Source organism: Balaenoptera acutorostrata, chromosome 3, assembly GCF_949987535.1.
Source record: "Balaenoptera acutorostrata chromosome 3, mBalAcu1.1, whole genome shotgun sequence".
Classification (NCBI taxonomy): Eukaryota; Metazoa; Chordata; class Mammalia; order Artiodactyla; family Balaenopteridae; genus Balaenoptera; species Balaenoptera acutorostrata.
Window position 1 is genome coordinate 105624851 of NC_080066.1, and position 23438 is coordinate 105648288.

Consider the following 23438-nt stretch of genomic DNA (forward strand, 5'->3'; position numbering starts at 1 on the left):
GACTCAAACTTACCATATAATTTCTGCATCTCTCAGTTCTCTTTGGCCTACAGCCTTATGGTGGATTTGCTAGAAGTAACAGGGAAGGAGTTGGTTTCATCCTAATTCTGGCCTCTCCTGAAAAGTTCTTCTCTCCAAGACTCTTCAGGAGCATCTTAGGGACCACCTACCCTGTTCAGAATTGTGCTTTGTACAACCAGACTTGTTCCTAGCAGTGTTTGCTGTGGCTTTGGCACGGGCTAGCTCCCAAGGAAGTTCTGGAGCTCCAGGCTGGAGCTGTGGGGAGAGGAATGGGTGTTATACAATGAAGTCCAGGGGCTTTGGGAAAGACATCTTTGATATAGGTGTTAATGAATTTCTAAATGAGCTTCTGTGTGTTAACCCGATAAAGACTCTCCAGGGAGAAGGTCACGCTTCCCTTTGCAGCTCTAAATGGAAGTCATGTGTTGCAAGAAAAAAATGGGAAATATCAACTGCAGTGTCAAAATGAAGAGACTGGGTATAAATATTGAACCAGTTTTAATGTTAAGTTTATGAAATGTAAGCCTTTCAGAAGGACTGGCTCAAGGCACGTTTATTAGGATGGATGAGCTAACTATTTTATCAGTGTTACTGGGATGCACACTTTAAAGGGGAACCCAGAATGTTTTTAAGGCTAATGAAAGGTATAGCCACTATAGGTGAATTTTGGAATCAAACTGCCTGGGCAAACCCTAATTCTGCTACTTACCAGATGTGTGACCTCGGGCAGGTTACCTAATCTCTTCATGCCTCATTTTTCTCATCTGTTAAATGGGAATAATAGCAGTACCTAGCTCACTGCATTGTTATGAGATTAAAAGAGTTAATAGCTATCAAGGACCTTGCATAGTGGCGGTACCTAGTAAGTCTTCAATAAATATTAGTTATTATTACTAGCTCAGGTTGCTGGAGGGAAGGAAGGAAAAAAACTATCTCCTTTTAAAGTTTTTGTAAAGTGGAGTATTACAGTGTGACTCTGGCAACACAGGAAGACTCATCTTTGGGCAGGGGACAATGTTACAAGTAAAACCAGGTAGGTCTGAATGTTCTCGAACGAGCCAGAGCTACCCACTAAATTCATTCTTTGGTTAATCATCTCTGCCTTTTCAACTTCTAACCAAAGACTCTTATTTTTAGGTTTTATTTTTCTTTTACAGTAGTAAGGAGAAAGTGGGTAAAGCCTGGCTACGTTCTTTTCTAACCCATTTGGTTTCAGCTAGTGGCAAAAAAAGGGGGCAGGATTTGAGATGGGTTAGGTCTGGAATTTCTAGGCTAAGACTGAGAGATTATAATTTTATGGGAGACATAAAAACATCTAGTGTGAGAGATGCACCAAAAAAAAAAAAAAAATGGTGATTTTTACATAATGGCGTACTACAGTGAGAATCACCCTGGTAGCGGCTAGAATTCTCTAAGAACTGTCTTTCAAGGGGAGAATGGGTAACACAGAAATGACAAGGTTTTGTTTGAAAAAAAAATGGGGAGGAAAGATGGGAGACTGTTGGTGACTTGGATTTTTTTTTGTTAAGAAACATGGAAAACAGCATTTTCCCGTAGGATGGTTGGTAAAAGGCTATCACCAAGTAGGAGTCAAAAGGGTCAAAACATGCATGGTATCCCCTGGGTGAGCTTCAAGGAGGAAGAAGAGGAAGAAAACGTCCCAGAGTAAAGTGGTTTTGTACTGGGCAGAAACACTGTGCCAGATTCTGGGGCAAACCAGCTTGCCTTTGGGATGGGAACAAGACTCACTGTCATTCCCTGTAAGTCTTTTGCCACTTGAGAAAAAGCCCTTAATCTATAATGACCAGCTCTCACATCTCAGACACCTATTGAATTTCTAAATGAGCTTCCGTGTGTTAACCTGATAAGACACTCCAGGGAGAAGGTCACCCTTACCTTTGCAGCTCTAAATGTAAGGCCTGTTGTAAGAAAAAATGGGAAAAGTCAATTGCGGTGCCAAAATGAAGAGAGTGGGTATAAATATTGGACCAGTTTTAATGTTAAGTTTATAAAATGTGACCCTTTCAGAAGAATCATCTCAGGGCACATTTATTAGCTTGTGTCTACACAGCACAATTGTCTAGTTAATTTGGTTAATGTCAGTAGCTGATCCACATATTTAGGCACTTCCTTGAGAAGCCTTTTTTGCACTCAAAATGGCCTGAATTGACTGTCACATTACCTAAATAACTGCCAGATCTGTTTTACTTTGTGCTGTAGAGACTCAGCCTAATAAAAACAGATGCTGTTGTGTTCCCCCACCCCCCCCCCACCCCCCGTCTGTCTTCTCTCCACACAGCAAGTTTTCCCTCTATTAAAAACATCTCTGCGCACAAAGAGACCCAGCAAGCCATCTGACTTACGGCTGCTGCTACTTTGCATTTATATGACTCCTTTCCTTGGAAGAGATTAAGACACTTCATAGGACTTATCAGCTAAACAGATTGACAGCCTAATTAGAAAGAGAGAAACCGAGTCAGAGTATCTTTTTTGTGGCTCCTGTCCCGGCCCCCTCGTGTAGAACATTTGTTCAGATGGTTCTGCAAGACAGAAATAAGACAGGGAGGGGCTCTCCGTTTGTAGTGTGGGCCTTCTCAGCTGCATGTGAGAGGTTGTTACAGGGGGTAAAACAGTGCTAAATGGGTCAGGGCAACTGACAGAGGCGGGAACATGTCTTTCCCCAGAGCTCCTGGGGTCTCACAAAGCAGAGCACAGCAGCACTTGTTGTGTGTCCACCCTTCTTGCTTCTGTTTTCAGACCCTTCTGTTCTAGGGCTGTTCCTTCCATCTCCCACTCCTCTAACTCCTTTCTGTCTCCTGTGACCCCTGACTCTCCTGCCCATACCCAGCACCAACCCTACCACACACTAAAGAGGCCGCCTGCCTTTTGGGCCATCAGTTGTATTTCTGAGGAGTTTCTTAGCCCCCTTGAGTGATCCTCCAAAGGCTCAGGTACCTGAGAGAATCCTCCCTAAGGACAGGGCCCCCCACCCCCCGCAAGAGGTGGAGGTGGGCCCGGGATGAGGAGGAGTCTCTGGAGGAAGGTCGCCCCAGAATGAGGACCACTACGGCCATCATGATGCATGTGTGTGAGTCCCCTCCTACTTGGGAAACTGTAGCTTCCACCTTGACTCGACCTGTGTGGTTCTGAAGAGGGGGCGGGTTTCTGTAGCGGAATCAGCCGTTATGGACAGTCAGGCTTTGGGGGCGTACAGCGTTCTGGCTCCGGCACTCAAGTGATTGTTACACCACGTAAGTGCATCTTTTCTCATTTCTGTGGGTGGGAATGTCTGTCAATCATATAGAGGAGTTCTCCCCCCACCCCCGTTTCCCAGCTAGTCACTGATGGGATACAATTTCTGGATCCAGCTGCCCTGCCGGTTTGACCATTAAGACGATCAAATTCATTTTCAGATATAACTTTGACTGATTTCAATTAATACTGCTAACAGCAAAGGGAAGTTAGCACGTTGTGGGAACCTAATCTATGCTCGTTCGCTGCTATGGGAGGACAGTCATTTCTTCTTATCCCCCCACAGTTAAACTTCAGAATTCAGCTGACCTTTTCCAGGCCTGTCTCCTCTGGCAGATTAAATGGTTGTGTCCACTAACTTTCTTGAAGGAAAACACACAAGACAGATATATTCTCTTTCAGCTTTTCCTAAGAAAGCTTTTGGTTAGTTATTTTGACAGTACACTTTCGCTAACTTATTCCCTTCTATTCGTGTTAATAATATCTTGGCTTAAACAAGCAATTTTCCCCACATTATTCAAAATGCATTGCTGTGTGTAACCCACTGCTCTACCGCCAGCCCTTTTGTCTTCACAACATTCTCTAAGAAGGTAAACAGGGTCACACATCATCACACACAATATCACAGACAGAAAAGCTGAAGCACAGACAAGTTAAATAATTGAAGTCAAACCCCCAAAATCAGAACTGGGATTAGAGCTTGAGATTCCCCATTTTCTTATGGTGAATTATCTTGAGCTGTCACCTTTGTGAATTGAAAACATAATAAGCACAGGCCATAGGAATTCACTGGGGATGGAACTTAACCAAAACAAAAACTGACTGTCTGATGATTGCATTGGTGTTTGAAATGTACATGCCCAAATCTGCTTTGCCATTGGTAGTTATTTGGTGCCAGAGATAGGGAAAGAGCAGAGGGGCCAGATGTGAAGGCAGAGTGCCCTGCTGGGCTCAGGGGGTTTTTGTAGGCCTCGGTATCACTGTGTTCTCCAACACAGACAAACTGATCTTTGGGGCTGGAAGCAGATTACAAGTCTTTCCAAGTAAGTCCTAGAAACCAAGGAGTGATTTTGCAAAGGTGTTTTGTATAAACAGCCAACTCGCTTTGGTTCATCCTCGTGGTACTTTGGGCCACCCTTCCCAGCACTGCACTCTGTAGGGCCTTCCCCACCTCTGGCTGCCTGGTCCTTATTCCCTCAGGATGCCATTTCTCACAGAGAGAACATTCTGTAAACCAAATCAGTATAATCTATATATGAACACCATGGTTCTGACTAGAATCTTATCCGCAGTGAAAACAAGACACTAGAAAATCAGATGCATTATAACTCCAAAAAAATGATCTGTTTCTCTCTTTTGTTAAGTTTATTTATTTATTTATTTATTTATTTTTGGCTGCATTGGGTCTTCGTTGCTGCACGCGGGCTTTCTCTAGCTGTGTTGAGCAGGGGCTACTCTTTGTCCCAGGCCAGGGCTCAAACCCCTACAATGGCAGGCAGATTCTTAACCACTGCACCACCAGGGAAGTCCCTGTTTCTCTCTTTTGCATTTTTATTTAAAACATCAGGGAAGGTGAAGCAAGTTCAGCTTCTCCCATTTGAAAACTTTATGAATTTTGCTTCCCTTATATGCAGAGAGACCAAGATTGACTTTGGATGTTTAGTCATTCGATTTCATCATCTGTGTCTGGAATCTATAATGGGAGAGGGAATCAAATGTAATTAAATGAGCAAATAATCTTCAATAGTCAATAGTCCTACGTTGTTTTATGTGCTTGGCTCTGGACTTTGTATCTGGGATTTATCTCTAATAGGCTCCCCAGAAGGACAGTGAAGGTTTTGGTTAAGGTTTCTGTCTCTGTGCGAATGGCAGCTATCAGTTGATCTGGGGCTCTGGGACCAAGCTAATTATAAAGCCAGGTAAGTCTCAGAGATGTGACCGACTGTAAGGGAGAGGAGACACAGGTTAATACACGAGGCATAGCATGCAAATTATATTCTTTTTTTTTTTTTTAAACAGATCTTAAATTTTATTTATTTATTTATTTATTTATTTATTTTTGGTTGTGCTGGGTCTTCGGTTCGTGCGAGGGCTTTCTCTAGTTGCGGCAAGTGGGGGCCACTCTTCATCGCGGTGCGGGGACCGCTCTTCATCGCGGTGCGCGGGCCTCTCACCATCGCGGCCCCTCCCGTTGCGGGGCACAGGCTCCAGACGCGCAGGCTCAGCAGCTGTGGCTCACGGGCCCAGCTGCTCCGCGGCATGTGGGATCTTCCCAGACCAGGGCTCGAACCCGTGTCTCCTGCATTAGCAGGCAGATTCTCAACCACTGCGCCACCAGGGAAGCCCGCAAATTATATTCTTAAGAACAATCCAGCCTGCTGGAGACAATGCACTCGACCCAAGTAGGGTTTTCATTCCCAGCGAGAAGCAATGTCAGCCACCAACTCTCTTGTTTGATCTAGTTGCTTCCAGAATGAATAATGCTTCACTAGCCCTCCAAGAGAGCAGAGCTGGGTTGTTAAGGAGTATCTAATTCCCTCTAATATGGTTGGAATTCTTTCCCAAGGATATAACCAGTCTCATTTTATCGAAAGAGAAATCCAGAGAAAAGGCAAAGGGCCACAGTCAAAGACCAAGGAGTGAAAAGCAGTGCGGGCGGTTTTCCCGACATCCTCGTCTCTGGTCGCTGTCCTGCGTGGGGAGCAGATACCTGCAAAGCTTCTGGTCATTTGCTGGTGAATCCCCTGGGGTTCTGGGCTTCAGCACGAGTCCCACAAGGGTGTAATTTAAAAGGCAGTGTCCACAGACGTAGAGAATGGACTTGAGGACAGGGGGAGGGGGAAGGGTAAGCTGGGACTAAGTGAGAGAGTGGCATGGACATATATACACTACCAAACGTAAAACAGATAGCTAGTGGGAAGCAGCCGCATAGCACAGGGAGATCAGCTTGGTGCTTTGTGACCACCTAGAGGGGTGGGATAGGGAGAGTGGGAGGGAGACGCAAGAGGGAAGAGATATGGGGATGTATGTATATGTATAGCTGATTCACGTTGTCATACAGCAGAAACTAACACACCATTTGTAAAGTAATTATACTCCAATAAAGATGTTAAAAAAAAATAATAAAAGGCAGTGTCAGGGCACGTGAGGGAAGAATGGAGCCTAAAGGGATACTTGGCAAGTCTGCTTTCGCAGCGATGGGACTAAGGAGCTCTTAGCCTGGGAAGACTGAGCCCATACTCCCCATCCTGCCATGCCCCTCCTGAGGGTTACTGTAAGGCTCTGAAGGGCTTTGTGAATTATGGGAGTGCTGCCATCGAGCTCCTCTTTGGGACTGGCCACTGCTTTCTGTCAAGCCAAGTACGTGAGTAGTGGGATTCTGTGTCCCTGGCAAGTGGGAAGTAACAGCCACTCTTCAGTGAAAAGGAGGGATGAAGGTAGAGTTCTTACCCCACCGTCATCCCTTATTTAGGCAGGCTCTCAAATTTCCCATTCTCCTGGTGGCACCTCTCAGTCAGAGAAGGAGAAATGGGCTAGTGTTAAGGTAAATCTCAGGAAGAAAATCCACTGTAGAAAAATTCTTCCCATCTAAATGTTACAGGCTTTCTGCTCTGTGAACCTGAGTCCCAGGCTATTTATCAGCTCCAGTCCTACCTTTACCTAGGTAGATACCATCTCTGCTAACCTGTCTGTACAGTTGTGTGTCAGCTGGTCCAAGCACCTTATTTTTCTCCCAGAAGAGACCTCAGAGCTATGGTTGGGGAGATTGCTGGGAAGGCAGACAAAACTGACCCGGGCTGGGGCAGGGCAAAGACGAGGCTTAGGGTGGGTTAGATCAATATTTATATGGTGATCCATATATTCAATAACACCTTCCCTATATGTCCTCCATTTGTTTTCCCTTTCATTTACCCTGGACTACATCCTTTTGGTTTATTCTGGACATTTACTGCTCCCAGGCTAAGAGGAGAGAAAACTAGCATTGAACTCTCTTCAACTCTGAAGAAGCAACAGGTCACAGTTACGTTGGGGATGAGATCAATTCTCCTCTCTCCAAGCTTAAAATCCTGTCACTTACGCTCTATTTTTAACCAAGACCTGGTATCACTGTCTTGGATACTCACCCCTCTCTCTTTTCTTTGATTCTCAATGTATGTTAAAATGTATATTAAAACCCAGCCAATGCTCAGCTTTGTGATAAAGGAGCTCTTGTGGGTCCTTCTCCTTGCCTTTAGGATAAAATCTTTCTTCTAAAGAAAATGTTCACTTCTTCCATTTATTTCAGGACTGGACTTTCTTAAAATGTAGGAGATGGTGTATTATAACTCCCGGCTCCTGTCCATCTGAAGCATCATATGAGTCCATGGTGGCACTTCTTTAGGAAAAGATAGGACTATTTGCCTCTTGTTTCTCTTCCCTGGTGAAATATCTTCTTAGGCTACCACATAGACACTATCACACAGTGAGAAAGCTTGGAAATAACCTGGCCAGTGAGTAGGGGCCAGGACCGAGGCATTTGGGTGGAGCCTGGATAGGAGTTCAGGCAGCTCTGTAGCTGGAAAACATCCCTTTGGATATAGGAATGCATCATTCTTTCAGACCCGTCTGTCTAGGGCTGAGCTCACACGTATGAGAGCAAGAGTTGTTAACAAATTATTTGATTCAGCCTTGGCAGATTTAAGCCTAACAATGCAAAAGGGTCTTAGAAGCTCCTCAGTTTGGTCTTTCTAAATAAAAATGATTTGCTTTATGTAGCAGAATCAATGTTCTTCTTCCTATCGTAAAAGACCATTTTCCAGAAACACATAAAAAAAAAATCATGGGTGTGTCCAACTGCCCCCTCACCACCATGCCATGTGTGTAGTGGGGTTTTACCAGGGGTTTCAGTAAAGGCAGGAAATGCTGTGGTAATAACAATGCCAGAATCATCTTTGGAACTGGAACCCAGGTGTTGGTAAAGCCCAGTAAGTGGCCATGTTCTATTTATATTTGACCAAACAAATAAACCCCGTGGAGTTAGTAGAGATTTAATTTAATATGTAGACAAATGTACCTTTTGAAAAATGACTTTTGTAAATGCATGAAACATTCATGATTGTTGAGAATAGAGCAATAATGATAAACAGACGCAGAATGAGACCATCCCAAATTGCCTTTAATATGGTAGCTCAGCTCCCCTTCTTCCGAAGAGATACTGGAGTCATGAGTTATCTACAGCCACAGTGTCTCTTAAACTATGTTCTGCAATGATTTGTGTTTATTGTGATTTTGCCCACAGAACTTGTCTTCCATTCTACTAAAAATCTATCTCATTTTAAATGCTGTTCATGTGGATAAGATACCTTCTTTGTCACTCATGCCTGCATATGTATTTATTCTAAAAGACCCAATATAAAACTCAAACATTGTCCCATTTTGACAAAGGTCCACATCTAGTCCGATACATGTCAAATTTCCCTAAAAGCATAGCTTTACTATTCAAATGCAATGGGAGAAAAAAAAATTGAGATTAACTAATGATCCCAGATGGCTTATTAACACCTGAAGTGGAATTCAGAGTGAAATAAAATGGCAGGCATGATGACAGAATTTTTGTTTAATGATCAATTCCTCCATGGGGAGTAAAAACTTTTTGAACATACTTCACTGGGGAGGAGGGAAATAATGAATTCAAGAGCCTGGCATTCCTGGGGGTACACCTAGTATGTCAGCTTCTCCACAATGCATTTTGGGGACAAAGGGACCCATCCAAATATCAGTCAAAAAAATAGTATTAAGAGGCAGTTGACTGACCTCAGTTGTCAGTCAAGTTGACTGACTAGGTTATTAAACCCTACATTAGGTTATGATTGACACTATGGACTGACCAACTGACCAAGGAGCTTTCAAAAAGAACAGCCTATTTTTGAATGGTTTAGCTGTGGGAAATGCCCAAAGACAAGGAAACAAGCTAGAGGACTCCATAAGTTTGCTTTGGATCTTGTAAATATGACGAATCCATGCTAATCTTTTGTGATGACTATGAAAAAGACATTTTGGGGGTCAGGCAGACAATGAGGAAGAAACAGTGGGGCTTAGTTCTTTATGAGTCAAACAAGGACCCAGTCAGGACTGGTGGTAATGCCATCCAGTATCCACCTCCTAGTGGTGAGAGACCATATCCATGGACTGTGAAAGGAGAGCATTTCCTGCAAGCCTAGAATCCCTCTGGGCCAAAATGGATGACCCCTACTACCCCCAGGTAGGGCAGGGCTGTAATGTGTGCAGCAAACATGTACTTGGCCTAAAGTAAGGTATCTTCAGGGTTTGGTGATACGGCCACACCAGAACAGAGCCCAGGGTGAGGTGAAGGCTCTGTGATGCAGTTCTATCTCAGGTGAAATTCAGATGTGTGTCTTACGTGGCCCTTCCTGCCCCCATCTTTCTTTAGGCTCTTAAGAGTAGATTTCTAGCTCTGTGGCTGTCCACCCAGCCACTTTTTGCCTGCTGTAACAGAATTGTGTTAGCTATCACACAGGAGTTTGTTGAATTGTTGCTTTTATAATTCACCCTCAGTGTCAAATGAGGTCATCCAATTTCCTCTCTGCACATTTGCAATAAGCAGCATAAAAATTCAAGCAAAACAACTAAGAGACATGGAGAGAGATGGCTGATGAGATAATGAGGCCTGTTTATTATAGTAGAGGAGGAAATATCCTATGAAGGTGAGATAGCCAATGAGGGATGGGTAGCTTTCCTGAAGGGTCACAGGAGTTTTTGTTGTGGTCCCAATCACAGTGCGAACAAGCTTCTAACAAAGTTGTCTTTGGAAGAGGGACTCAACTTCATGTTCTCCCCAGTAAGTGTTGTTCATGTGATTTTCTGATATTGGCTCCCGTTGAGTGAAAGTGGTTTTGGTGTTGGGTGGGAAAAGTTTCTTAGGCTCTAAACATGTGGGTAGCCTCTAAGTCCTGGGCCCTTCTGCTCTCACAGAGGCCAGTCCTTGGTCCTTCCACGGCTTAGCCAAATATCAAGTTCTTTCCCCTCTAGAGCTCAGAAAGTTGCTGCCAGTGTTTTTGCTGCTTAAATATCAATTACCTTTTTCATTGTTTATACATTACGGAGAGTAAAAAACTTGTGAAATTTTGTCGAGTCCATCTTCAAGTCTCCCCCCCCAAGGCTTGTCCCCAGTGGACTTTGTTTGGACACATCATTAAACCCAGGATGATTTCTGACTCCAGCCAAGTGGCTTTGGAAATGACCCTAGGCTACCTATGACTCCTCTCCTTCCACTCTTTATAAAAGACTCATTTTCTCCATTTGTCCTCTGCTAAGATTCCTGGCTCTGGTGCCCCATGCTTTCACATTTCACTTGTTCCAGGGATGGGTGGAAGATAACTTTTTTAAGAGCTACTTTAATCCAGAGGCAACAAAGATGGTACGTCAGCCAAGAACAACATCTTGTGCGGAGCCTTCTTACTCTGTGCGATTTTCAAAATCTTTTTTTTTCATTTAGAAAAAGCAGCCACTCCTTTTTATTCCTAGCACAGCAAAGAGTTCATTATGAGGCCAGAGACAGGGTTTCCTTTGGAATATTTTTCACAGGCTAACAATAAGCCGGAAGTTTGCAGGCGGTTCACAAATGCATTCTTGGGCCACAACTCCACGTATGGAAGCGGGTATCAGCAGAGTAGACAGTCAAACCAGGGGCATCTTACCGATACCACATTTTGTAGAGAATCAGGGAGAAGGAGGCAAAGACATGCTAAGGGAAAACAAAAACTACGGTTAAGTGGAGAGATTTCTGTGTGATTCCACCCAGGGAAAAAGATTAACATGAAGAAACATTCAGAAAACCACCAAGGCCAGGCATTCAGAGTTTTTGTTATGGAGGCAATCACTGTGGGAATTCAGGAAGCAGGCAGCTTCTCTTCGGAAAGGGCACAAGACTGGCTGTGATTCCAAGTAAGTGCCCCTGGCCATCCCTAACTTTGATCAGAATGGCTTCTGCCTTTAAATGATTTTTTCAATGAACCTATGAATGCTTTTACCCCCAAGAAAGTTCTGGTAGGAGCTGGGAAGTCAGTGCTAAGCAGGAAGATGAACAGGTTACTCTGGCATAATTCAAAAGCTAACCAGACAATCATGGGCAAGCACCGTGCCTCACCCCGTCCTCAGCGCCTCCAGCTTGTTCTGGCCACACATCCTACCTAGTTCCCTCCCCTGATCCCAGGAGACCAAAACCCTAGGACAGAGAACCTGAGACTCTTTAGTCTAGGGAGGACAGGAAGGCTTGTCTGAGATCCAAGAGTCATTTGAAAATATATTGTGTGTTTCTATTTATTGTTGTTATTAATTTTGTTGTTGTTAATTCTAATTTGTCTAAGTAATACATGAAAATTTCTCATTGTAAAAACAATTCAAATTACAGATAAAGCCAATATTCACCTTGACCTCCCCCCTTCCTTCAATATCAGTTTCCTCCCCAGAGGTGACCACTGGGACTGGTTTGTGTGTTGTGATAAGTTTCTATTTGGAGCATGTTGACATGAAATCGCCCATCTTCAAGGAGAGGAGCTCAAGACATAAAGAACTCAGACTGCAGATTTCAGTTAGATATAAGGAACAGTTGGTTGAATGCAAAGGCCGTTGGCAAAGAAGAGCTACCTTCCCAGGAGCTCTTAAAGAATATATAGGTCTTTTGTCCGAGAACACCTTGGCTGAAGACAGAAGGATGGACCAGTTGACCTCTGAAATCCAGCCAGGTCTCTGTAGGACTCAGGGATGGTCCACCCCACCCCCGCATGGCAAGCCTCTGTGACAGCCCTTCTCTTTTGCCTGTCATCTGGTTGTTGTTACAACCTGAGCTTTTGTCAGCACTGCTCCTATGCTGTGAGTGGTTTGATTTTCTCAGCATCTGTGGGGTTTTTGCAAAGAAAGGAAACTCTGTGTGTACTCTGGAGTTGGGGGTTACCAACTCATTTTCGGGAAGGGCACCAAACTCTTGGTCACACCAAGTAAGTTCTTCTTTCTGGCTAATTATTCTTCCCAAGATGCCTGCCTTCCATCATGCAGAAGCTGTCAAAACACAGGTGGTGTTTTCTTTGCTTGGTTTGTGTTGGGTGGTTCATGATACCAGTTGGAAAACAAGGCTATTAATGCACATATTCCCTGGGGCATTGTACTTGGCTTTTAAGATCCAGGTAGTCTCTCCCTGAGAAAATATGTGAACCTCCACGAGGAGGAAGGCAGAGGGGAAAAAAAGGCAGGAATTGGGTGAAAATAGATAAAGGGCTGGCAGGAATAACAAAGAGGGGATCCCAGGAGACCAAGCAGTAGCCACTTTGAGTGAATTTCCCAGGAGTTGCTCCTGCCAAGGCCCATTCTTTCAAGGAAAATTACAGCAAATAGAATCGGACTGGGAAGTTGCTAGTTATTAGTATTCGTCCCACGTTCTAACCTAATTACAAGGAGATTGTTCTGGCCAAGGGCAGTCATTTCAGGTTTTGTTTTCCTGCTTGCCTCCTCCACCTCCACCTGTCTTCCTAGAGGCCCGAGTCAAGGTTATTGCAATAGCACCGAACACTGTGTAACACCAATGCAGGCAAATTAACATTTGGGGACGGGACCGTGCTCACTGTGAAGCCAAGTAAGTTGTGTTCTTCTGTGGCTGTGCCTTTAGGGGCAATCAATCAAATCGTTAGTTTGAAAAATACTTTAATCCTGTGCATCTGCTTGGGCTCTTTATTAATGTTCTTTCCCCAGGCCAAAGAGAGTTGGTTTCTTTCTCTGCTTTAAAATGAGATGTGTGTGCGTGCACACACACTTGCTCTGGCTCATGGTGAGGAGCTTTCAGGAGCATATACAACATTTTCAAATAAATAGAGATATAAACAATAATTGAGCCAGTGACACTGTCAGGAAGGACCTCCACTGGGGACCCAGCACCCCTACCCCTGGTTTGGCTTCCCTGCAGGCTCTCTGGCCACATGGCAGGAAATTTCTCGGCTTCTCTCTGTAGTCAATTCCAAAATTTAGCAGCCCTTGCTGCCAGAAAGTACTTTTGTACATCTAACTTTGACTACCTGCCCCCATCACTGTGATTTAAATCTCTGAAAAGAACCACTAGAACTTTAGGCATCTAGTTTGAGAATAAAATGTCTGCTGTAAATATGAGACTCAGCACTGAGTCTACTTCTACAGCACCTCTGAGATGCCATGTGTCCCGAAGTGATTACAGATTAGGCACCATAGTGTGAGCTTTGGAGACAGAAAAACCTAAATTTGAGTCCTGGCGCCATTACTTTACTAGCTGTGTGACCTTGGACAAATTACTTAACCTCTCTGAGCCTCGGTTTCCCCATCCATAAAATGAGGATAAATATCCCTACCTTGTTGTGTTATTGAAAGGATCAAATAAAATAGTAACAGCTAAATTATTTAGCATAGTGCCCAAAACACAGAAAGAGCTCATTAAACCCTAGCTATTAATAATAATGATAAACATCATCTCCAACACACAGTAGAGCTTTCGTTTCGCCCCTCAGGCTCTTCTGTCAAGGCTCTGTCATGCAGCAGGAGAAGAGCTGGCATGGGGGAGGGTGGAGAGTGTCAGACTGTTCTATGAAATTCTTCACCTGGGATTGGAAAGTGTCTAAGTGCAAATAGAAAGAATCCTGGCTAATTTAAATACGAAATTGTCCAAGTGTCAGAGGCAGGGGAGAGGTTTCTGCAGAGAGCTCATGGCTGGAGCATCTGAGGCTACACAATAACCCCTTAGAGCAGGGCCGCAGCTCACAGTACAGTCGGGCGAGGGCTGCGGCAGCACAAACCTTGCACAACCCTCTCACCAAGCTGACCCCAGCGTGACTCCCTCCAAAGTGCCCCAAGGCACGGGTTCCCCATGTGGAGGGACAGGGATTGAGAGAGGATGGAAGCTTCACAGGGAAGAGCTTCTTGCCCCAGATCGTGTTTCTGCTCCTCCGGGTAGTGAAGCTCGTGAGAAATATGGCGCCTGAAAAATAGTCCCTAAATGAAACTCTCAGACCTGGGGATGGAGGATCAGGACTCTATAGAGGCAAACTGGGCCAGTTAATATTGAAGACAAGGGGTTGAGTGTAAGGTGGGAATCAAGTCACATCTCAATCTGGGAGAGGACGCATTAAACAAAAGCTGCATTCTCCAGCCCCACCGGGACTCAGACCACAGGACGTGGCTAATACTGCAAGAGGAAGGGAGTTAGGTTAGTGATAAAAACCTTCCTAACAGGTTTGTGAACGGTGAAAATGAGCTGTCAGGAGCAGTTGCCAGAGCACTTCCTCTGGAGGGTTGTTTTTTGTTTTTTTTTTCCCCCATTACCTTATAACACTTATTTATTTTTTTAACGTCTTTATTGGAGTATAATTGCTTTACAATGGTGTGTTAGTTTCTGCTTTATAACAAAGTGAATCAGTTATGCATATACATATATCCCCATATCTCTTCCCTCTTGCATCTCCCTCCCTCCCACCCTCCCTATCCCATTCCTCTAGGTGGTCACAAAGCACCGAGCTGATCTCCCTGTGCTATGCGGCTGCTTCCCACTAGGGTTTTTAAAAGGAGATAGACACTCTCGTCTCAGAGCTGATTGGAGTGCAGCCCTGCCTCGAGGCAGGAGGAGAAACGAGAGAACCTCTCTAAGCCTCTTCCCAGCCCCTGAGCTGCTCTGTGAAAAAACTCTGGCTCATTAATGCAGAGCTGCATCCTTCAGGACACCGGGGTTGCTGGGTTAAGTTTTGGAACACTTGCTTGTCGTGTCCCAAACCCCCTTTGTTCTCAGACTTAGGACAAGCAGGCTGATTTTTTTCATCCTAAAGCTAAAAACACAGGGTCTGGGTCCTGCGCCGTTGATGGTGTTGAGATATGGGGCGGGGTGGGTTGGGGGGGGAGCTCTAAGGGGTTTTTGTAGAGCCCAGAGGCACTGTGGGAATAACTATGCCCAGAGTTTGACCTTCGGTGGGGGAACCAGATTGTCTGTGCTGCCCTGTAAGTACGGAGAGGTGGGAACAGAAACCAGCCGTGCTTGAGGCCTGGGCCCATTGTGACCTCCGAGCCGGGATGGAGAGGACGATAAGGAGTGGGAGGGATGCTTATTCAGGGAGGAAAATCACAGGCCCGTGGGAATAATGCTGGAGGAAGTACATCGGAGCTTTCCCTTCTCAGGAGGGCTTTGTCGGGTGGGAAAGCTGAGTTGGCAGGTTTTTGATGCTGAGATAATCACTGTGCACAAGGACAAGGCTTCTCCCGTGTCCTTGGGAAGGGAACAAGGCTGCTTGTCAAGCCAAGTAAGTGGCATCCAATTTGAATTGTGCACTGAATATGATTATCTCCAAGAGGAAGACCTGCTCTCTTCCCCACGGGGGCCTCCTTGGACCAGAAGGCTATTAAAGGGGCTGAGCGTACCAAGGCCCGGAGCCTGGTCATCTCCCTTGTCCTTGAAGGAGCTCTGGGAGGTGCGGAAGGGAAGCAAGCCATCAGGACCCCACCGACAACCCAGCCTTGGGTTCCGTCCATTCTCTTAATCTTCCAATAAGTAAAACCATCTGATGGCAAGTCATCCTCAGAAGGAGATTCCAATAGGGTTATGCCCATTTCATGCACTTAAAAACTGAGGCCTCTCGGAGACCGGCATATTCTAACAGGAACAGAACTCAGGGACCAAACACTTTTTCAGGTAGATGGTGAATTCGAAGCAGCAGGTTATTTAAATGAGAGGGGAGCCGTGGTAACCAGCTGTAACTTGAGTTCCGTGGTGCTGAGGGCTGCGTCTGGCAGCAGGTAAACTCCTAGATGGTGGGGTTTTATCCCTGCAGAGCCCAGTCTCCCCTAAACCTGGTCTTCGTTAACCCCAGCAGTGCCACTCTCTGGCCCTGCAGCCTAGGAAGGGCAGCTCTTGGCAACATCATCCTTGGTGTCTTGCAATAAGAGAAACCAGAAGAGAAGGGGGGGGAGAAAGCTTGTATCTCATATCATGCAGTTCCCTCATTTTGCAGCAAGATTGTTTCCCCATGAGCCATTTGTCTTCATTTAGCCGCTGTCTTCCCTGGGGAAGCCATTTTGTAGAGATGTTCGTCACAGTGTGACAACTGAAGCCTGGGGGAAATTGAATTTTGGAGCAGGGACCCGGGTTGTGGTCGCCCCAGGTAAGCCTGATTCCTTGGAGCCTCACCTGCCCTTAATTCTAACCCGCGTGCCAAGTATTTCTAGCTGAGACCATGACATATTTGAAAGGAAGCCATCTCCCTGAACAACAATACCCAGAGCCAGTAAGCAAAAGTGAGAGATCGGTTTGGTGTTAAACAGAAACATTTTTGGATACATAGGAATTCTCATTTTTCTCTATCAGTCACCCGAGTAAGTACCTGATTCCCCTTATAAGGAATAAAGCTACAGGAAGAAGTAGAGCCGTGATTCAGGCTGTGGTGTGGGAGAGATCGGCTGTGGATTCTGGGGTGGAGGATTAGAAATGTGTTCAGGAAGATTGGATGTGTTTTTGACAGGATATGTAACACTGTGTGAATTATAATCAGGGAGGAAAGCTTATCTTCGGACAGGGAACCGAGTTATCTGTGAAGCCCAGTAAGTATAAATGTGTAGCCCTGGATTAAGCAATGTCTGTGGATTAAGGGCTGATTTAGACTCAATTATACACTATATGAAGAATGTTTAGAAAGGGTGAATGAACATCAAATAGAAGGACAAAACTGCCCCCGGCTAGGATCTGACATCTGTGTGCAAAATGGGCCACGCACGGGAGTGCCTGGGAATTGCTCCCAGAATATATGTGGTGGGACTATGATGTGTGACTGATTACTTGGGATATTGGCTAGGATCTGTAGCCCTGGACTTGTATGGTAATCAGCGACAAGATTTCTAATTCCTTAACAAGACTCTAAGGTGCTATTCTTTTTTTTTTTTTTTTTAATTTATTTATTTATTTTTGGCTGCGTTGGGTCTTCGTTGCTGCGCGGGCTTTCTCTAGTTGCAGCGAGCGGGGGCTACTCTTCGTTGCGGTGCGCGGGCTTCTCATTGCGGTGGCTTCTCTTGTTGTGGAGCACAGGCTCTAGGCGTGTGGGCTTCAGTAGTTGCGACACGCAGGCTCAGTAGTTGTGGCTCACAGGCTCTAGAGCACAAGTTCAGTAGTTGTGGAGCACAGGCCTAGTTGCTCCGTGGCATGTGGGATCTTCCCGGACCAGGGATCGAACCCGTGTCCCTTGCACTGGCAGGCGGATTCTCAACCGCTGCGCCACCAGAGAAGCCAGGTGCTATTCTTTTTTTTTTTTTTTTTTCCAAAATTATTTATTTATTTATTTATGGCTGTGTTGGGTCTTCGTTTCTGTGCGAGGGCTTTCTCTAGTTGCGGCGAGCGGGGGCCACTCTTCATCGCGGTGCGCGGGCCTCTCACTATCGCAGCCTCTCTTGTTGCGGAGCACAGGCTCCAGACGCGCAGGCTCAGTAATTGTGGCTCACGGCCCTAGTTGCTCCGCAGCATGTGGGATCTTCCCAGACCAGGGCTCGAACCCATGTCCCCTGCATTGGCAGGCAGATTCTCAACCACTGCGCCACCAGGGAAGCCCCCAGGTGCTATTCTTTTCAACTAAGATTATGTCAACGTATAGAAGGAATCTTGTAAGTAATGATCACTGACCAGAATAACGGTGATTAGCCTCTTCCAAGGTCTAAAAATCACTTAAAAAAAAAAAAAAAGTTTATTCGTAAGTACTGTTGGGACACTTTCTGTTTCTGAGAATTTAGGCCAAAAATTTGTACAACATAGCCTCGTGGAACAGAGAGAAGAACCCTTAAAGTCCTCTTTTCTGACTGTCCACCTATAAGGAAACTGAGGCCCAGGGAAGAGACGGATCGTGGTCCCACAGTAAGTCTATGGCTGAGCTCAGACTAGAATTTAAGTCCCTATCATTAATTCTCCTGGCCTGAGGTCTGAGGAATCTGCAAGACTCATCTGACAAATATTTTTGTGTACCTACTCTATGCCAGGCTCAGCGTTCGGACCAGCTGACCCATCAGGGAAGAAACTCAATGTGATATTGCCCTCAGGGAACTTGCATTCTGGAGGTGGACCCCATTGTTCCCTGGCATATGACCATCCGTATCCTGATCCCTCTTGAGCTTTTATACCATCCTCACTGCCTTAGGAAATATTAAAATTGATCTCTGTTGCAGTTTTAAAGTCTTTTAGCAGTGAAATCAACACAGTCATGAGAAAAGAAATGGCCCAAAAGTGAAGGGGAAAACTAGAAATTTCCCTGATAGTTTGATCATTCTAAAATTATTTTATTGGTATCAAACTCATGGCCAAATTAACTAGTTAACTAATGCAGCTCTATACCTCATTTAGATCCTGTACTCAGTCTAAGGAGGATTCAAGGGTTCGGGCAGTTTCCTGGTGACGTAACCCAGAGATCCCCAGAGCAGCAGAGAAATATTCTCTGTTCTGGGCTTTGTGAGTCTGAAAAGATGTGAACACTTAGAGGTTTGACCTCTAAAATCGGAGAGTGCTCTATATGTGTTAAAGCATATATTTGACCCCTGGAACTCTGTAGTAGAAAGTGGGAAGCAAAGATTCCCTAAAAGAAGGTGAGCTTATAAAGACAAAGAAGGTTTTATTTACAATTTGTAGATAGGCAATTTGGTCACTCCAGATCAAACCTAGATTGACAATAATACACACCTAATTCATAAAGTAATTGCCAACTCTTTACTCTGTGCTCTGCCAACCTGGCCTATTGGATCTGGTTTTTGTTGTTGGGCATAGCACAGTGTTTCCTCTGGTTCAAGCTGGCAACTGACCTTTGGATCTGGGGCTCAACTGACTGTTGTACCTGGTAGGCCGTTACAATTAAATACTATTTCCACGGATTTATTAATCTATAAATGTATGCTGTACATTTATGTAACGTAATGGGCCAGGGGGTGGAGTAGGGTGGGGGGAGAGATACTAAAAACACATACTTAAAAGGGTAACATAAGAAGAGAATTCTTTTTTTTTTAAAGGTCTTCAGCTTTTTTTTTTTTTTAATTATTTATTTATTATTTTTATTTTTTTTTGGCTGTGTTGGGTCTTCGTTTCTGTGTGAGGGCTTTCTCCAGTTGCGGCGAGTGGGGGCCACTCTTCATCGCGGTGCGCGGGCCTCTCACTATCGCGGCCTCTCTTGTTGCGGAGCACAGGCTCCAGACACGCAGGCTCAGTAGTTGTGGCTCACGGGCCCAGTTGCTCCGCGGCATGTGGGATCTTCCCAGACCAGGGCTTGAACCCGTGTCTCCTGCATTGGCAGGCAGATTCTCAACCACTGCGCCACCAGGGAAGCCCCAGAAGAGAATTATTTATCAAAGACCAAAGAGAAAGAGAAGGCTTTTTGCTAAGTTTGGAATAGGAGCTGGTGAAAATGAGTAGAAAAGAAGCTATCCTAACCTGGAAGAATAGGAGCAGATTCCATAAAGGGAACCTCTCTTTCTCATAATACTTTCACTAGAACCAGGAGAAATGCTACAAGATGGTTTTACCCGGAACTATCTTAAACCAAGTCTAGTTGGCCAGCCATATTTCTAGTCTATCCTGGCTTATTTCTACATAAGTTGCTAAACACAAAAGTGCCTATTTAAGATATTTAAATGAAGCTCTATTTCTATAGCTCTCTGGTGCCCTTCCAGCATAGTGTGCCTGTAACACACTGCTTATCGTTTCTACAAGTAAGAACAAGTTTGCCCTCCCAAACTGCATAAGTATTATAATTACTTGCCTTGGACTGAAGTCACCTCTATTTTATTTCTCCTAACTGTGTTCACTTGTTGAGATTTGTTTAAATCCAAACTGTGTGGGTGTCTAACTCTTGGCTCTGAGGTTTCCTTTCTCTTGAAAGTGTCAGCAAAATATTTTGCCCATAAATAATGTTTCATCTAGACTTGCAAATGACAGCCAACGCGGCAGCCTCTTTTTTCTCCCCCCTTGCTAAAGGGAATATGCAGGCAGAGAGCAGGAGAAAAAAAGCCAAAATGTACAGTTTCACTGTGGGGCTGGGCGGGGGCTGTTAAAGTACATTTGGTTATATAATGGACTTTGGTACTTTGACAGCTAAGACGCAGTGATCTTGTTTGATCATACATACATAATACTGCTAGCTTGTTGTTGTGGTTCAGGGTGTCCTTAAAAGGAAGCTCAGGTCAGGTTGCCAAGCACAACACAGACCTAGGTCCAACTCAAGGAGAGAAGCTTCCAGATAGCCCTGGAACTAAAGGTAGAATCAGGATTCTCCTCACAATCCAGTCCACCACCAGAGGAGACGTTCCATTTATAATTAGGAAAAGAGAAAGATAAAGAGCATTTATTTGCAGTGTCCCTGTTTCAAATAGTGTGTGTATGAAGCACAGAAGACACAAGAAAGAACCCAAGCAGAAAACTAAAGAAAAGAAATCGATAAAAGCACTGAAGAAAATCAGATGCCCTTGTCTTGCCTGTCTCTGATAATGAATGGGTCTTCTTGCCTCATTCCTCATTTTGGTTCTTGAATTTTCTAGGAAAGTAGCAAAAAAATTAAAAAGCTGGTGGGGTTGCATTAGTCTTGGCCTAACTTGGTTAGTCATGTCTGGATAACACACCTCCCTTTTAGGAAGTCCAGGAGACTTTTTGTAATGAGAGTAAACATGGTGTACAACTCCAGATTTTTACTTCGGATCTGGGACGAAACTCAGTGTAAAGCCAAGTAAGTGACAGTTGTCTACAGGAAAAAGTCACCAACATATTATCCTAAATTCCTCTTACCAGTCTGTATTTATTTTGAGTTCTTTTATTTTGTGTTTTGGGTCCTTGTTCATATGTCCCTTAAACAGATATAAAATGTAGTAAACAAATCCTATGATTCAGTAAACATTCTGAAACTGCCAGCCATACTCTTGGGATGGTATCTTATATAAGGAAAATTCCCAAATTTTAACTATTGCTGCTTTTATTAGTTGACCCCCAAAAAAAGCATTTGGATATAACTTAAAGGACCTATGAATGTCCAGGGTTTCAGAGAGGAGATGTGACAAATTAAAATTTTATTAAATTAAAATTATATATTATAATTATATTGACAATAATCTAACATTTACTGAACACTTGCTATGTGCAAAGTATTGTGTAAATGTCTCTCATACTTTAAGTCATTTAACCTTCCTCACGGTCTCCTGGGATAGATACTATCATCCCCACTTTCACAGGTGAGGAAACTGTGAAAGTGAAAAACAAAGCAAGAGGTTAAAATAGTTACCAAAGGGCTCCTAACACAGAGGGGCCAGCGCTAGACCTCAGCGCAGCCCACTCTCTTATCCAGGATGAGGTTTGCGTAGGAAGACGTAGCACTGTGACTCTAATGACTACAAGTTGACGTTTGGAGCAGGAACAACAGTAACTGTAAGAGCAAGTAAGTAAGAAGGAAAAAATGAGAATAATTTTAGAACAAAATGGTGGGCACAGTTACGAGCAATTCCAGCTGGGAAGCACAATGGTCAGTAACTAAATTCCAAAAAGATTTCCCAGTTTGCGCTAAGACCATAACCATTAGGACCCTGACCAGTCTACCTCACGTGTCTCCCTCACATCCTCCTCCTCCGCAAAATGCTCTCTGCCTCAGGGATGCCTTCACAAGGATAAATTTGTTGAGAGCATGGGCTTTACGGTCAGAAAAAAACCAAGCTAGCTATCTGAAATTATCTCAGGTCCCCCCCAAAAGTCACTGGGTTGTATTAAGATGAGACATAACTCTTTCCAAATATTTGAAGAACTGCCATTTAGACAAGGAAAGGGGTTAGTACCAGTGGCTGAAATGATATGTGTCTCCGCCTCCTGTGCAATCTTGTTAAACAAGGGGAACCGGCCTGTAGTGGAAAGGCTGCTTTGTGAAGTGCAGGACTCTTTCTCCTTGGAGATCTGCACACTGGGTCCTTTAGGCTGACTATCTGATGTTGTAGAAGGGATTTCTATGCTATTTTAGATATTAGACTGAATTATCTCTGGGCTCCCTTTCAATGCTAAGCGCTAAGATCTCATGACTCCAGCCTAGAGGATGAGAAGGTGAGCTCAGACCTGTTTCTTCTATTTTTATTATTTTGATAGCCAAAGAAATATGTCATTGAATTATTCATCAGCTAAAACCTATTTGGGATTTTTATACCTAGAAGATGGTGGGGTATGATCTCCCAGGGCCATAAATGGGAAAATAAAGGACCATATCAGGAAGAAAAAAAGAAAGAAGAGGAAAAGAGAATGCCTGGAGGGACGACCAGAGGTTGAATGAGGGAAATGGGGTGATTTTGCAGAGGACAGAACTAGTCTATCAAAGTTTTCACAAGTTCAGCTTTGGAAAGGGATCCAAACACAATGACAATCCAAGTAAGTGAGCAGCCTTTTATACTGGGAAATAGGGCCAGGGAAGCAAAGTTCCTTCCAATTTAAACACTCTCAAAAGGCCGTGTAATTGCTTTCTGATGGGAGAGGGCCTCTGCTGGTGGAAGACTATTGTTAGCTCAGACCATTTGTCCCCTGAGAGATAGCCTCTGAGATCTGACTGTCTCGCTCAGACTGTCGGCTGCACAAGAAAAAAGACTTAAAGCCACTTAAAGAGGATGAGGGTGAATTTTCAACCCTGTCCCCCAGGGCAGGAGAGAGAGTGATGGGGAACATTAGGACCAAGTTCAGGTAAAGGGGCCCAGCACTGTGTCGACAGAGACTCAAGTCTGGGGAGGCTCTACTTTGGAAAAGGAACTCAGCTAACTGTACAGCCTGGTGAGTGGGTTGTTTTCTACTCCAGGGAAACAGTACTATGAAGAAATTGGAAAGGGAGATGAATGAATGTCTTTAGTCTTTAGGGACTAAAGGGAAAGTCTTAGGGAAGACTTAGGGAAATGTCTTAGGGAATATGTATATTGCTGCTACTGGAGGACCCTCCTTCTTAGTTAGACAGGGATGGGGAAGCGGAAGGAAGGTCAAGACCACCTAGCGTCACTTTCAGGAACTTGAGAATCTGAGAGGAGACTGGAATGTGTCCCCACTAAAGGCAAAGGAGAAGGGCAGCCCCACGAGAGAGTGTGAGGCATCCCGAAACACCTGCTCTGGTCCACACCCAACGCAAGGGGAAGGATGTGGCCCT

General features: G+C 44.5%; 1 protein-coding gene across 1 annotated transcript in view; it reads left to right on the plus strand.

The window, feature by feature from the left end:
* Nucleotides 1–23438, plus strand: part of LOC103000087 (T cell receptor alpha chain MC.7.G5-like) — a 277458-nt gene that overhangs the window by 228000 nt on the left and 26020 nt on the right. The window contains exon 4 of the mRNA XM_057543700.1: nucleotides 5146–5192. Within this exon, the coding sequence (XP_057399683.1) occupies nucleotides 5146–5192 (47 nt within the window). The remainder of the gene's footprint in view (nucleotides 1–5145; nucleotides 5193–23438) is intronic.